The following is a 16,168-nucleotide window of genomic DNA, read 5'->3' as shown; positions in this document are numbered from 1 at the left end:
CTGAGATTCGCAATCACTATGATTAAATGAAACGAGGTTAAGTTCAAAAACTTAAAACAGAAATAATAGCCACGATTTAAACATAAGAAAGGGTTTAAAAACCTCCCCAGGCTATTGAAATCCAGCAAGCGTTAAGGTTTAAAGGCCTCCTCAGGCACTAAGTCACAAAACATAACGAAACAAAGCCCTTAGGCCGAAGTCTTAAAAACACAAAACATAAAGTTAAAAGAGCCGTAGCTCTCAATCTTCCTTCTCTTCCTGAATCGGATCACCAGCACCGGCAGGAACTCCCTCATCGACCACATTGCCGTCACCTCCTATTGCTGCCTCGACTGGAGCTAAGTCAGGAGCCATCAAACCCAAATTAGAGCCATACTCCCCAGAAAAGGATGGATTAAACATGTTAATCTCGAAAGTACCTGAACTCTCCGAGATCTGGGGAAGAGGAAGCTTGCTGACCGAGAAGTCAGAGACTTGAGCCTTCTCATACGCAGTTGTCGCTTCTGGTAATAAGGCCACCAATTGGTTGTACTCCTCTTCAACGCTTTGGATCTTGTTGTTCAGCATATCCTTCAAGAGGTCGGCATTAGCTTGGAGCTCCTGAGCGTACACCAAAGCGTCGACCTCATCTTTCTTCCTAGCAAACTTCTCCTTAACACAGACCAGGATCTTGCCGTAAGCTTCGGCGACTTCTTTCTTCCCTTCCCTGACAGCCAGCTTGACTTCAGCTTCCTTGTTCTTCTGGCTATCCCGGGATGAGGCAATGAGTTCACGTACTTGATGCTCAGCTATCTTTCGAGCAGCCTCTAAATCATTGATCCTCCTGCTCTTCACCTGGATATCGAGCTTTTGACTCTCGATCTCTCCTTGCTGAGCATCGGCCTTCGAGCCTAGCCTCGTCACTTCGGCTTCGAGTTCAGAAATTCGAACCCGGGCTTGGTCAAGATCGGTTTTGGCTGCCTTAACCATCTCGGTAACCTCAGCAAGTTCACCAGCATTGGGGGCAGCACACAGAGCATTCTCAAACCTGAGCTGGGCCCTGTTAACAGCCCCAGCCAACTGCAATAAATCCAAAGAAAATATATATATATATCATCGTCTCCAAAGAGAGAGAAGTTACCTTGAAAACCGAACGGAGGCGTGGAGAAAGTGGAAGGCTAGCAGTTAATGTTCACCGCTTTATATCCCATCACCTCTCGAGATTCGGAAAAGTCATTTCAAACCCTCTCCATCTGAACCATAGATTCTGCCAAACGTAATAAAGACCGTTAGATCGAGTAAGCTGAATCTAAATAGGATAAGAACTAATCATTATCTTAACGAAAAGATAAGATCGATAGCTAGATTCTAGCTTCCGAGACAAAGGATTTTATTCGGAAGCTGGGGGCAACTGTTGGACCCGAATATGACCCTCAGGTGAGGTACCGATAAGCGTGAGCTAGCATGTGGGTTGCGATAAGCCCATCATAACAAAGGGAGCTGAAAGCCGAGCTGACGACTGGACCTGGGAGACATCATAGCAGAGGTCACGACAGAAAGTGAGCTAACACCTTAAGGGACTCGGTCAAGAGGAGCCTAAAGCGAGCTCCGTAATTGAAGCCAAAGATCTAGGAGAACAGTTGAAGGGTTGCCAACGAAACCTAGACTATATAAAGACGGAGAAGATAAAAGACAAGCCATCTCTTTCCATATATCAACTTTTGTACTAGATTAAAAGCATTACGTATTCTTTAATCATCACAAGATATATTCCTTTGTATTCATCATCTTTCAACTCATCAATAAAATCATATTCATTCTTCAAGTTTATTTACGGGATTCAGCCCACGATTCTCATTCATCTCTCTTGACCTAACCTAAATCTAAGAAGTGAAACCTTGTCTCTCACATTCCGCTGCAGTTGAACAATGTACCGAACCAAGATACTCTCTTCTCAAATCCTCATTACTTCAGAAGCTTGGCTGGCAAACTTCAATACCTTACCCTGACTAGACCAGACATTCAGTTCGCGGTAAATTATGTTTGCCAGAAGATGCACGCTCCATCTGTCTCAGATTTTTCAAATCTCAAAAGGATTATGCGCTATGTGAAAGGTACCGTGTCGATGGGGCTTTTGTTTCTTCACGACACAGATTGCACTTTGAGGGCTTACAGCGACAGTGACTGGGCTGGATGTCAGTCCACCAGAAGATCAACAGGTGGGTTTTGCACTTTTCTTGGTCAGAATCTCATATCTTGGTCCTCGAAGAAGCAACCTACACTCTCTAAAAGCTCAACGGAGGCAGAATATAGGTCATTGTCTGAAACCGCTTCTGAGCTAGCATGGATGAGCATTCTTCTCAAGGAGTTGGGAATCTCTCTTCTGGTCACTCCTGAATTGTTTAGAGACAATCTCTCATCCATCTACTTGACAGCTAATCCAGCCTTTCACAAAAGAACAAAGCATTTTGAAACCGATTTTCATTATGTTAGAGAACGGGTCGCCTTGGGATCATTGGTGGTCAGACACATCCCGGCTCGCCTCCAATTGGTAGATATCTTTACGAAATCTCTTCCGACCGCTGCATTTCAAGACTTGAGATTCAAACTAGGCGTGGACCTTCCTCCCACGCATAGTTTGAGTATCAACGCAAGTGCCAAGTCTCAGTCTCAAGATCAAAACGCTACAGTTTCAAGTCAGAAGACGATTGGGCCTGCGAAGCCAATTCAAGCGCAAACCAAGAAGATTCAAATCATGACTGGTCAACAAGCTGCAACGGCTAAGTCATGTGACGACATAGACAAAGTTCGAGAAGAGAAAAGAAGAGGAAAATAGATAGCGACGTACAGTACGGAACCGCGTGGTGGTCCTAAACTATACAACCCGTTTGAGGCCCTTGGATCGCTAGAAGAAGAAGGATGAAGGTACGTCGATGATAAACTAGGGTTTTCATGATTTACTATATAAATTTGTATTGAGACTATGTAAGAACTTAAAGAGACGAGAAATATAAATCTCAGTTTCAAAAACTTATTTCTTCAACAGTGCCCGGTTGTTCATTTCATGATACTAGAATCAAATGACAAAAAAACGAAAGAAGACAAAAGAATAAAACAAATAATTAAATGATTAACAGAGTGTTCGTCCCTCTCCGATCGACAACTTGGCCACGTGTCCCACGAACCAGCGTAGTAGCTCTCTCTCTCTCTCTCTCTCTCTCTCTCTCTCTCTCCGCAACTTCCCCTCCAGCTCTCTTCTAGATCTCGGCGGCGACGGATCGGAATCGGCGACTTAAAGAGTTAAAATCCACGACCTTGACTGAGCTTCAGTTCCTTCGAATCGGTGCTCTGAATCTCTGGAAATTGCTTATCAATGTTTAGCATAATCTGAGATGGCTTCAATCCGGCGAACTCTCTCGCCGGTGTACCACGATCGTCATTACGAGAACGGAGGCGCACCGTTCTCCCCCTCCTCCACGTCATCATCCCCCTCTCAGAAGAGCAGCGGCAAACACAGCTCCTCCTCTGATCCCAAAGCCTCCCGCAGAGGTCCATGGCGACGACCGTTTTACCAATTCCTCGCTTTCTTCCTCATCGGATTCGTATTAGGTATGACACCGTACGGTCAAATCGATGACGTGAACGGCACCGATCGGTTCAATTTCGAGATCAAACCGCCGAACGTCGAAGAATCGTTGAAACGACGGGAAGAGGTAGCCGTGGACGGAGTAAGCTTCTCGGCGGAATCGAAGAATAAGAAGGAGGAGGATTTTGCGCCGAGGAAGCTTGTAATCGTGGTGACGCCAACGTACAACCGAGCGATGCAGGCGTATTACTTGAACAGAGTTGCTCAGACGCTGAGGCTAGTGGAGCCTCCTGTGCTGTGGATAGTGGTGGAGGGGAATGCGGCGTCGTTTGAGACCTCGGAGATTCTGAGGAAGACTGGGGTGATGTATAGGCACTTGGTTTGCAAGAGGAACACGACGAGTATTAAGGATAGAGGTGTTCACCAGAGGAACACTGCGTTGGAACATATCGAGTTGCATAAGCTCGATGGTGTTGTTTACTTTGCTGATGATGATAATATCTACTCGCTTGAGCTGTTTCAGAGCTTGAGACACATAAGGTGAGGCAAAAAGTGTGGATCTTTGCTTTTGATTTGTGGTAGTGGATGTAATGTTTCATAGATTCGACCTAGTGGTTTGTGGGGAATAGAGATATTAGATCGTTGCTGGTTGTGCAGAACTATATTGTCTTCATCATTGTGCAGTCTCAGTGATTCTAGTGTTGCTTCAGTTTTGAGTTGTTAGTTGAGCAGACCTCTATCATCTTCATCTTATTGTGCAGTCTCAGTGATTCTAGTGTTGTTAGTGCAATGGTTTGACACTCAATTGCAGTAGCACACTGCAATTCTTACGTTTCTCTGCTTTGTTACTTGCTCTTTCATGTGCTTTCTTGTTAGTGGAAAAGGGTTTTGTTGAACTTATCTGCCTACCTGGTCTTGTTGGTCATCTGAGCATTCCCTTTTTCAATTGAGTGTAAATGCTGACGGCTTCATATCCAAACTCCAAAGTGAAACTTCTTCTGAAGTATGTTTCCCCCCATTTTCATCTATCATACTTATATATTTCTTTTTGTTCTGTGTAGACGATTTGGAACTTGGCCTGTCGCAATGCTAGCGCCAAGCAAGAACAAGGCAATTCTTGAAGGTCCAGTATGCAACGGAAGTCAAGTAATTGGATGGCACACTAATGAGAAGAGCAAAAGACTACGCAGGTTCCATGTTGATATGTCTGGATTTGCTTTCAACAGCACTATACTCTGGGACCCCAAAAGATGGCGACGTCCCTTTTCACATCCAACTCGCCAGCTAGACACCGTGAAGGAAGGTTTCCAAGTATGAGTTTTTTTCCTTTTATCTGTGGATTTTTCTCAGTCAAAACCTCTTTATAATCTTCTTATACAACATGACATGTTGTGTTTCCAAGCAGGAGACAACATTTATAGAGCAGGTGGTGGCAGATGAAAGCGACATGGAAGGTGTTCCACCAGCTTGCTCGAGGATACTGAACTGGCATCTTCACTTGGATGCCTTGGATGTCCCTTATCCACAAGGGTGGGTGGTCCAGAAGAATCTTGAAGCTCTCATAACTGTGAAGTAGTTTAAAGACGCAACTTTTGACTTGTGAAGATTTTAAAGGGTGAACTTTGGACGTCAGGTGTTCAGGAAGTCTATAAGCAAAACATGAGAACCCAACAAGACCATGAAAATTTTGTACGTTCTTTTGGATTTGGTGTTTTACGATGAAATGGAATTATATTTAGCCTTTGGACATTTGATGATTCCACGGCATTGTCATCTTCTCTGTGGAATAGCTTTAATCTGTCCTGCCAGTGCTCGGTTAGATCGATTCGAGTTTATGCCAACGGTTTTTCATGTTAAATTAGTAAGAAAATGAGGGAACAAAAATGTATCGATTTGTGTTATTATTCGAATCCAGAGTCATTAGAACAAATGCGTTTATGGCTTTATTGGTTTTGGATGCTTGGGCAAGTTGCTCAGAGATTTCTAGTGGGTTTATCCGGATCTTTTCGTGCTGCCTATTGCTATATTTCCTTTGTGGGATAAATCTACCGGTAGATTCACCGGGTCAAGTTTCGATTTCACCATCCTTCTCTGTCAAAAAAGTAGTTTCGATTTCACCATCCTTCTCTGTCAAGAAATATCGTTTATCACCATTTCTCCTTGCTTTGAAAGGAGATGCCTTCTTAGTTTTATTACCAAGTAACAGTTTTAGTTTACTCACCAGTTTACCATCTTACGTAGTGGTGTGTACGGGCCAGAAGATTATCTCGGTTTTTCTCGTTCGTGAGAGCTACTTCTCAGTGTCACCATTTTATGTGACTATTTCTCAGTTTTCCAACTTTGTTGTGATAGCTTTATTGTGTTAGTGTTGTTTATGTTTTTAAATCAAAGAGGATGGTTAATTCACTCCTTTTATCATATCCAAAAAAGTTAAATATGAATGAAAATAAGTTGTATTTCAAATAAAAGAACATATGTTTATAATTGAATAAAACATCAAATATATAATTAACATTAAGAAAATAATAAATATTTGATAAATGAAAATTTACTATATTCATTGATTATATTTTATGTAAGTAAATATTCTGTAATACCCAAACCCAAAACCTAAATCAATATTCGAATCAGGCTGTCAAAATGTCCGAATAGATTATGCAGGATGTTATATAATATACATAAACCCAAAATGTTATTAACCACGCGAATCTGAATACCTCCAAAACACCCCAAAATATGGCTTGAAAAACTGGATTAGTATTCAAAATAGGTATTTAAAACATGAATAAGTACCTACAATACTCAATTACTAGGTAGTGACATGCGTCTTGCGCATGATGAGATATCTTAAAAATTATTTGTGTTACATAATTATAATAACGTAGAATATAATTTACTTTTACATCATAAATTTTTACAATTATTAAAAGTTATATTATTTGGGCTTCTAATACATATAAGACTACAAAAATCAAATGGCCACACACATATTTACAATATATTTAGCTGTAATTGTTACGTATCTAAAATTTAGTGATTAATATATCTAGGTGATTACTTGCGCACATGAACGGAATGAAATGTATTCTAATAATTGTTGAATACTAATTTTGCCCGTTCAACCACAAGTATATCATGTCATAGGCCATACACACACACATATATATATATACTGAATATCTATTAAATGTGATATTACTCATATTTTGTTTTTATCATTGTATTTTATTATAACAAAAAAATTTAAACTATAGATCATAAAATTTTCAATGTGAGACTTTTAACAGTTTTTATAATTTATAGTCGTTTTAAAAAATTAAAAATATAACGATCCTTTCTACCATACTAGCCATTATGGTTATTATAATATAAACGAAAAATCTAAATTTTTATTATATGGTTATATGATTGTTTAATTTATTTTAATAAGATAACATTAAAAATAATGGAAGATATGTAAACTGTTATCAAATATTGATTATTAAAATCATTAATTGTCAAATATATATTTTATTCACTCTTAGTAATTGTGTAGCTTTTATTTAAGGAAAGAAAGAAAAATAATAATTGTAAATTGTTAATTAATTTAATAGTTAGTTTAATGAGAAGTATATAGGTGATGATTGACTCATATAGTTTTTAGTTTTACTTTTTGGTTTTTAGATTTTAGCTTTTGGTTTTTAGATTTTGGTTTTTGGTTTTCAGCTTTTGGTTTTTGGTTTTTGGTTTTTGGTTTTTAGATTTAGATTTTGATTTTTGGATTTGCTGTATTTTTAAAAAAATTTCAAAAATTAACTAATACATTAATTTAAAATAATATAATAAAATAGAAATAAATATTTAGATTTTACAATTGAAATTTATCAAAATACTGTGATTATTATTTTAAAATAAAATACAATAACATATTTTAATTATTATATTTTTATAAAAATATATTATAGTAAAATATAAATGATAAAATATATATAAAATTACAAAAAAATAAAAATATTAAATTTTGAAACTACTTAGAAATTTTTCTTATATAAATTAATTTTAATTTTTAAAACTTGAATAGAAATAGTTTTTCTTATATAAATATTATAAATGATACAAAAATAAAATACATAAAATTTTGAAACTAATTATAAATTTTCTTATATAAATTATTTATATTTTCTTAAAGTTGAATGGCTATTTTTATAATTCAGGATTATACAATATATTTTATTAATAAAACATATTATGTTTTTATAATTTTTTGTTATTTTTAATGTGACTAATAATTATTAAAATAATTCAATTTTTTTTATTTATAGAAACTAATAACTAAGTTTTAAAATTAAATAATATTATTTATAAAATATATAAATTTATTTACAGAAATGAAACACAAATTAAAATATTTCACATTATTGTTTAAATGATATCTAATGTACAAAATATTTTATGATAATTTTAACTTTTATGAAAATATTATTTATTAATTATTAATTAATTATAATGTAGTAGTTTCTACAAAAAAAAAATTAAAATTCGTTTTTCTTTATAAAAGCTCACAAAAGTTGGTTTTTGGTTTTTCTTCATAAATTGGTTAAACTTTTCAAAAACTAGTTTCCCTAAATTTTAGGAAATCTATTTATTGAAAATCTTGATTTGCAACTCAAATGGTTTTTAGAAAAACAAAAGCTAAAACAAAAAATTTGATTGGATGAAAAATGGTTTCTACAAAAGCAAAAACCAAAAACTAAAGCAAAAACCACAAACAATTTTTCTCTAGAGACTTTAAGAAGCATTTTATTTATGACATGTGTCATAACTAAAATGTTGTAATGATTCTCTTTTAATATATAGGGGATATTACGAATATATGGTATGTATTTAATGTGAATCAACATAAACCTCCCATACATGGAAATTATAATTCAATTAGAATCTCGTTCTAAATTGCTTGGATACTACTCCAAGTAAATATAAGGGATATAAATATTTATAAAACCATTTGGAAATAAGAGGAAGTCGTATATCATATGATTTTTCTAGCAATTAGAATTTGGACTTACAAATTTTTCAGTTGATTTTGATCCTGCCATGTAAGCCAAATTGACATCATAATTAAGTGATACCTCATCAAGTCTCTTTTGTAATTAGTACAAAATATAATTTATAATTTTTTAATGATTTCTATTAACATATAGGGAATCTATTTATTTTAATATAATATCTAAAAATATCCAAATTTGAACCGAAATTAACCGAACCATATATAGATTTTGATAAAAAATAAATCTTAAACATATTTATAAAACATACTCGAGTCCAAATTATTATTAACCAAATCTGACCCAAGCATATATAAAAACCTGAATAATTCATATGATATTAAAAAAAAACTGAACCCGACAGCCCAAAAAATCCAACCAAACTTGAACAGGTACCCAAATACTCCACATAATGCAAAACTTCATAAAATTCTTTAAAAACATGTCAGTTTTGCAAGAAAAAATAAAGAAAGCTTACGACAATCATCTATATATTTAAACAGTGACTACTTTTAGAAAAAAAATATTTTACATATCATGTATCCACGAAAACCATTTAACAATTTACAATTTACAATTTGGTTAGAATAAGTTAAATAAACCACCGTTAGTGGCCTAGTGGTAACGACCGTCCTGCAAAGTCCATCATTCAAGGGGACGCGGGTACGAATGTCGGCCATATCGAATGTCACAGCGTGGCCACGGAGTGCTTTACGCCACTTAAAGGTATTAGCGTAGGCTGGTTCCGGGCCTGAGGTGATTACGGGCCTTAGGGCTTTGAACATCCTGGTAAAAAAAAAATAGAATAAATTAAATAACAATACATGCTGTCCAAAATAGTTTAGACAGATCATTGTAGGTAGGAACCACTGTTAATATATTTTAATTTACAAAAAAAAAACACTTATGAAAAAGAGATTGAAACATTTATTTATTGTTGAAATTTTATATTCAAAGATATATTTCACGTGCAAAGCTAAATATATAAAATGGGAACAAATATAATAAGATTATAATTTTAAAGCCAAAACTGTATATTTATGAAAGGTCTAATAAATTTTGTGCTAATTTTTTATAACAACTATATTTGTTCTATTTGAATTACTCATTTGCTAATTTAGTTTAGTTTTTTTATCTTTTTTTTTTTTTTTTTTTTTGAACACTCGTTTTTTTTATCTATAATATTATAGTAAGACTGAAATTACGAAGATCCAAATCTCAAAAATATAATACAACCCATTAAACGCAAAAAAACAAATAAAAAACATATTTGTCATTTGTAGAATAACGTAAGTCCAAGTATAAAGTATCAATGTCGACTTTTGCCTTTCTAGAAGATGTATAGAATTATGCTTTTCTTTGTTTGGACGTAACCCCAAACTCATATACTATTATATAGTAGGGATCGAAGATTAAAGCTATTACTAGAGAGTGACCCGCCCTCCGAGGGCGGATATATTATTGATGCCCAAATATATTGATGCAGTTAGGTGAAAACTGATGTGGTGGTTATTAGGTTAACTGATGCGGTGGTTATTGTATAAAGTTTGTATTTTTCTTATATACAGTTATCATATCAAAAGGTATGTATCATAGAAAATATTTGTTGGACTAAACTAATATCAATAGGTCACACTTGTGTTTTAATAGAATAGATATATGAACCCTAAAGATATTACGGCTAAACGATTCTACTTCGATTATATCTTACATTATTTAAGCATTAGGGTACCTTACAAAAGAAAACACATGGCTCGCCGGACAAGCTACTTGCAACATCGAATTCCGGTGCTGAAAATAAGGGAAGGACCTTACACGCAGCTAGGCTACGCGCAGCAGCGGAGGTACATTACGTAGGTGTTAGTGATGATTGAAAATTAGTTCTTGTTCTAGTTTTTGTTGTTGTAATGTTTCTTAAATGTACTGAATGTAATATTTGCTTCGTCTTTGTTTTCTTTTTATTTATTTTTAATTACAAATGAATAAGAAAATAGTAAAATGATCTATATTATTGTTAGTAAATGAATTTTCACATCTAAATTCTCACTTTAAAAGTTATTGTGGTTAATATTGTCTATACCATTAGTATATATTAATATAAATTATTGTATATATAAATTAGCAAAAAAAAACATATTAAAAATATACAATTCCATAAAATCTATATATAATGTTGTTATCCAAAAAATTTAATAATAGAAAATTAAAATTAAAATATAGAAAGATGTATAAACACTAATTAATTTTCTAAAAATTAAATTTTGTAATTTTTTATAATAAATATAATAATAAGTATTTTGTAATATGATTATGCTCGTTTGCGCAGACAAAACACCTATACATATTCGTAGAGTACTTTAAAGATAACACGTTTTTCTTCTTTGTTATAAAAGTTGTAGTGTCTTATATAAGATTTTTATTATGACCCAAGTATGTAACTGTTCTAGATCCGTCAAGGCACATGACATCCTTACAGAATCTCACACACGTCATGCTCTTCAAGAACGTACATGCGACAGTAGAGAGGTCGTTTGCAAACTTTGTGGAAATGGTGTTTCTTATGGGTCAACCACTTACTATTGTCGTCTATGTAGATCCTATTTTCACAAGGATTGTCTTACAATAACTTCCCCAAAGATTCATGAGCATACACTCACCTACCTTCAAAGAAAACACTCATTCGGTTGCGATGCTTGTGGATTCGTCCGTCCAGATGAGATTGATATGTTCGGATGTTTACAATGCGATTTCTTTGTTCACAGAAGTTGCATCTTCTTACCGAGGGTTATAAAACTCACACGTCACTCACATTATCTTTCTCACGTTTTTCATATACTTGATGATGAGGCCAAGTGTGGAGTTTGTCAGGGACGGTTTAGTTCAGGCTATGGAGGATATGCTTGTATTGACAAAACATGTGATTATGTTGTCCATTCTACATGTGCGACAAATATCAACGTGTGGGATGGAATAGATGTCGAAGGAGAATTTAAGGAAGTGAGATGCTGTGGTTTCTTCATTAGAAGAGATGGATGACATACAAGTACATCATTTTAGCCACGACCATGGCTTATCGAGAATCAACGTCAGTGTTGACCGTGAAGAATGTAGACAGGTATGTGAAGCATGTATCCTTCCTATTGATATGGGTACTTTCTTGGGTTGCAAGGAATGCAGTTTTGCCCTCCACGAAGAAAGTGCTCGCCTTCCACCGGAGATGGAGCATCCGTTACACCGCCATCGGATAACCGTGCAGGTCCAAAGGAACATCAACGAAGGGTTTTTCACCTGTTCTGCCTGTAAGCAGGATTCTTGTGGTTTTATGTATCAATGTTGCCAAGAAGAGTGTGGGTTCAAGATAGATGTTAAGTGTGCTTCCTTTACCGACCCATTTAAGCATAAACCCCACAAATGCCCTCTCTATCTTAGACTAGAAGATCTTGGTAACAGAAAGTCTTACTTGTGTTGTGGTTGCCATGAATATTCAACTACTGTGGCAACTTGTATCAAATGTAAAGACTCCTCCTTTGATTTCAAATGCTTGAACTTACCTCCTGTGATCAGATATAAGTATGATATACATCCACTTACGCTATACTTTGATAGAAAACGCTACGAGAAACAACAGCTGGAAAAGTTTTGGAAAAGTAACTTCTTAGGTTGGGGAAGAGATAGACTCCCATACTCTTGGTGTGACGTTTGTGAAGAAGAAGTACACGAATATTTATTGTTCTACATATGTTTTGATTGTCGCACCACTATACATGTTAAGTGCATCTTAGGAAGTTATCCTTATATGAAACCTAGCCATAAGATCAAAGTGAACGGTCTCAAGATTCAGATAGCTTCAAACACTGGTTCTTCTCGGCCAATTTGTCATACATGTCACAGTCTCTGCCGAGACAAGTTGGTATTCAAGGAGAATGGTTTATGTTTTTGTTCTTTGATGTGTATTCATTCTACCAAACTTGTTCTTCGGAGTGAATAAATAAAAATTTCTAGAAACTGAAAATGTCACACCTGAAAATGTGGATTTAATGTCAAACTTAAAATGTCAAATTATGATCATTTCAAAACCTGTAAATTGTATAAAACTGCTCAAAAGATAAGATGTTTTGGGCTTTAAATATTTTTACAAATTTTATATTATTTATTTTAAACGTATTGAATTCTTTGTTTTGTGAACTTCTATTAGTCCAGTGATTAGACCAAAATTTCATTAATACATTAAAAGGTCTGGTCTGGGTTTATGAGTCTAAGAAAAACAGATTATGCAACTTTATGGAGAATTGTTATGTAATATTTTTAGTAGTTTGTAACAGTATCGCCATTCAACGTAAAAAAAATATATCTTCTCTTTATAGGAAACAATGTTGAAGCGATTCTACATTCATTACAACTGACCCCTTCTCATGGCCATGGTAAAGTTTTTATGAGAATATACACTAAAAGGGGCAACAACTAAGAGCATGATTATCTCTAGAAACCCATTAAGTTTCTTAATGACTATTTAATTATTAAATTTTAGTTAAGGAATTTAGTTAAGAATCACCTAATTTTTTTGCTCCAATGAGAGTTTCTTAATAAGGGGTTTCTTAAAAAAAAAAAAATTAAAGATAGGATTGGAGAAAGAAGAAACACATAGGAGGAAGGATTCAAGAATGAAGAGAAGTGTTTTGGTCAACCGGTTATACTATTTGATTATATCGATATATTTGTGATTAACTTCACCTTGTTACAATACAATAAACATCAACATCCCAAGCCCCCTAGTCTGGTACCTGGATCATAACTTACAAACAGCCTACTCGTTTCCGAGTTTGCTAGAGAGATGAGGCTTAAACACGCAAGGCGCACCCAATAGCTCAGCCGCCCTATCTCTCTGCGCATCTCCTGCAAAGAGGTATCACAGTGGTGAAAACAGAGGGGGAGCAAAAGATGTCGCTGGTGGCCCAAATTAATTACGGAGCATGCCGCCGTTTTATTCAGCGATCAACAATTTCCCATAGTTTCTCTTATTCTCACCATTAAAGTGATAGCCGCAACTTACAGAGGCAAAAAAAATTCAACATTCCTTTGATAATTATGATCGCTGCCGCTGCCGCAGCGTTCACGGGACGAACAGGGCTGTAATAACAATATCTCTCAGCTAAATGGTAACAAAACATAAAAACCTCCAAAACCGACTAGAGAAAACACAAGTCACTGTACCTGTGAGAAGAAGTAACAAAGAACCTACTGGACTCGCCAGAAACGAAACCGTTTGAGTAACTCTTTCCAGACATTCCTTACTCTGCCAACCATAACCAAATCAAGATCACTAAATCTGCTTATTATAAAAGTGAACAACTTGAAGAGACTTTTACCAAGTAGGGAGGATCTGCAACGATTATGTTGAAGCAATGTTTAAGCTCCAACGGTAAATCTTCAGGTTCGTTGTAATCTTAAAACATGAACTCACTTCCATATCTCTCAAACCTCATATCGTACTCCAGCAACTGCACCTGGAGACTCGGATCCTTCTTCTGACTCACCACAAAGCTGATCATTAAAAGGAATTAATGAACATAATGAATAGATGATCACAAACTCTTAAACTAAGACAGAAATCGACAAATTCTATAAGAGACAAATTCTATAAGATCTTATAAGTGACAAATTACAGACTTTAAATCAGACTAGCGAAACAGAACAAGCATAAAGCTTCAAGATGATGCTATTCTATTAGGCTAATACACACACGATCTACAAGCATCGTATATATCATTCAAATAGAAGAAAGTACTAATCTTTCTAACAGTATCTATGGTCTAAACCAGAATCCAATGAATCAAAGCAAATACCAGTTATTATCGGGAAAAAAAAATCAAAAAAGTGGAATCGAGAATCAGAGGAAACGAAAGAGAGATTAGAGATGAATCAGATACAAACCTGGAGAGGGAGACAGTGATTTGGTAGCTGAAGAAACGAAAGGAGAGTGCTTTTGTTGTTAACTTAGGGGAGCTTGTATTGTATCGTCAAGCTGAGAAGAGAGGAGACAGACGACGACGACAGAAGAGGGAGAGAGAAACAGAAGAAAAGAAAAAAAAAATTGAAACTTCACGGTTCTGACGTGTGTTCTAAAAACCCCACTCTAAATCAGTTCCCAAAGTCTTCTATTAAGGATCGATTACTCCCATTTTAATTACTAGGGCTGGGCGAAATACTCGGATCCGAAGAACCGAACCGAACCCAATTTGAAAAAATAATACCAAATCCGAACCGAAATTAATTAAATATCCGAACGGATTCAAAATTTTGGTATCTAAAACACCGAAACCGAACCCGACCCGAACCGAAGTATCTCGGGTACCCGAATGTAACCGAAATAGATTTATATACCTAAATATAATATTTATTTTTAGATTTAATATATATTAAGAACATCCAAAATATATAAGATACTTTTAAGTTGTCTAAAATACTTGAAAATATACATAAATAGTCAAAAGTAGATGTCTAAAATAGTTAAAATATATTCAAAACACCAAAATGCTTAAAATATCTATTGATTTTCTATCCAAATATTCAAATCAAACCTATTTATATGTTAATTTTAGATATTTTGACATATATTATACAAATTTATATCTAATATATTATTTTGTTTTATAGATTTTGAGAAATTTTAAGCATATAATGAATATTAAAATTTTAAAAATAATTTAAATGGGTTATCCGAACCCGAATCGAAATTTAAAAATACCCGAATGAGACTGAAATCTTTAAACCCGAAAACCCGAAACCCGATTTGATCTGAACCGAATCCGAATGGGTATCCGAATGTCCACCTCTATTAATTATTTTTTATTTAATTAAATCATTGATTTTTTAAAAAAACCCCACTTAAGGATCTGAGATAATAATGGTCTTAGGCCAGCATTATCGCTGAAACCTCATTGTGGTTTCTTATTTTTTATTTTTTATTTTTTCTAATTAAAAAAAAAAAGAATTTAAAGTGCACCAATCGCGGGCCACCACGTGTCGGTGGGGCCTGCGAACAATGCAAAAAACCAACAACAAACGATCCTTATCTCAAACCTTTTATTACCGGTTTTTGTGTTTTCTGTGGGGCCCAAGGGTTGAAAACCCCTTTTGTAACCTGCGTTGGTGATGCTCTTAAGTGTCCCTTAACTGGGTTTGTTAGAATATTTAGGCTTTTAAAAATAAGAAGAAAGGGGATTAAAGGAAAGAGCGTAGCTTAATTAGGAGCGTGAAGGGGCGTCCCTTACGGACCATGTGTCGCGCTATGAATGGAGGGTCGAGCGGTGTCGGGGTTTCGAGAAAGGAGTTTCATTTTTGCTTCTCTTTCTTTGTGTTTTCTCTCCTTCGCTAAACGAAAGGCGATGGCGATTTGAAAGGCGATTCTATCGTCTCGGCGCCTCTTGTCGACGAAACGGCTACGGCTCTATCGGTGGGTGTCGGCGACGAAGGAAAACAAAGACCTTTCCATCGGTGGCTGTCATCGACCAAGGAAAACACCGACCTCTCGCTCTATCGGTGGCTCTCTGAGACGGGTAACAACGGCGTCGCTTGCGGC

General features: G+C 35.3%; 3 protein-coding genes and 1 pseudogene across 6 annotated transcripts; 2 read left to right on the top strand and 2 right to left on the bottom strand.

Moving 5' to 3' along the window:
- Position 1: 1 nt before the first annotated feature.
- LOC125583618 lies at positions 2 to 1,906 on the bottom strand. Of its 2 annotated transcripts, none has more exons than XM_048750878.1 (2): positions 420 to 1,906; positions 2 to 332 (listed from the first exon to the last, which is right to left on the bottom strand). In XM_048750878.1, exons 1-2 carry the CDS (start codon positions 967 to 969, stop codon positions 241 to 243), a joined length of 642 nt encoding a protein of 213 aa, XP_048606835.1. In that variant the 5' UTR covers positions 970 to 1,906; the 3' UTR covers positions 2 to 240. The 2 variants fall into 2 exon arrangements, with proteins under 2 accessions (XP_048606835.1, XP_048606834.1); XM_048750877.1 differs by having other exon boundaries at positions 2 to 338; positions 420 to 1,893.
- A 1,073-nt stretch (positions 1,907 to 2,979) lies between these two features.
- Positions 2,980 to 5,314, top strand: LOC125574986 (probable beta-1,4-xylosyltransferase IRX9H). The gene is made up of 3 exons (XM_013829885.3): positions 2,980 to 4,105; positions 4,627 to 4,876; positions 4,971 to 5,314. Exons 1-3 carry the CDS (start codon positions 3,372 to 3,374, stop codon positions 5,139 to 5,141), a joined length of 1,155 nt encoding a protein of 384 aa, XP_013685339.2. The 5' UTR covers positions 2,980 to 3,371; the 3' UTR covers positions 5,142 to 5,314.
- A 4,712-nt stretch (positions 5,315 to 10,026) lies between these two features.
- Positions 10,027 to 12,594, top strand: LOC106385970. Of its 3 annotated transcripts, XM_048750875.1 has the most exons (3): positions 10,027 to 10,172; positions 10,311 to 10,433; positions 11,037 to 12,594. In XM_048750875.1, exons 1-3 carry the CDS (start codon positions 10,114 to 10,116, stop codon positions 11,623 to 11,625), a joined length of 771 nt encoding a protein of 256 aa, XP_048606832.1. In that variant the 5' UTR covers positions 10,027 to 10,113; the 3' UTR covers positions 11,626 to 12,594. The 3 variants fall into 3 exon arrangements, with proteins under 3 accessions (XP_048606832.1, XP_048606831.1, XP_013681325.1); XM_048750874.1 differs by having other exon boundaries at positions 10,311 to 12,594; XM_013825871.3 differs by having other exon boundaries at positions 10,027 to 10,433.
- Positions 12,595 to 13,263: 669 nt separating this feature from the next.
- LOC106389587 lies at positions 13,264 to 14,138 on the bottom strand (annotated as a pseudogene).
- Between the last annotated feature and the right edge of the window lie 2,030 nt (positions 14,139 to 16,168).

Source organism: Brassica napus, chromosome C3 (genome assembly GCF_020379485.1).
Source record: "Brassica napus cultivar Da-Ae chromosome C3, Da-Ae, whole genome shotgun sequence".
In the NCBI taxonomy this organism is placed as follows: domain Eukaryota; kingdom Viridiplantae; phylum Streptophyta; class Magnoliopsida; order Brassicales; family Brassicaceae; genus Brassica; species Brassica napus.
The sequence above is the reverse complement of the archived record's forward strand: the minus strand, read 5'-3'. Positions and strand labels throughout refer to the sequence as shown.

Coding starts and splice junctions, on each gene's coding strand:
- LOC125583618 (XM_048750877.1), bottom strand. CDS start 969: ATGGTTAAGGCAGCCAAAACCGATCTTGACCAAGCCCGGGTTCGAATT. Junction 339..419: donor CCAGATCTCGGAGAGTTCAG/GTACTTTCGAGA, acceptor CTCCTGACTTAG/CTCCAGTCGAGGCAGCAATA.
- LOC125574986 (XM_013829885.3), top strand. CDS start 3,372: ATGGCTTCAATCCGGCGAACTCTCTCGCCGGTGTACCACGATCGTCAT. Junction 4,106..4,626: donor CAGAGCTTGAGACACATAAG/GTGAGGCAAAAA, acceptor TGTTCTGTGTAG/ACGATTTGGAACTTGGCCTG. Junction 4,877..4,970: donor CCGTGAAGGAAGGTTTCCAA/GTATGAGTTTTT, acceptor GTTTCCAAGCAG/GAGACAACATTTATAGAGCA.
- LOC106385970 (XM_048750874.1), top strand. CDS start 11,618: ATGGATGACATACAAGTACATCATTTTAGCCACGACCATGGCTTATCG.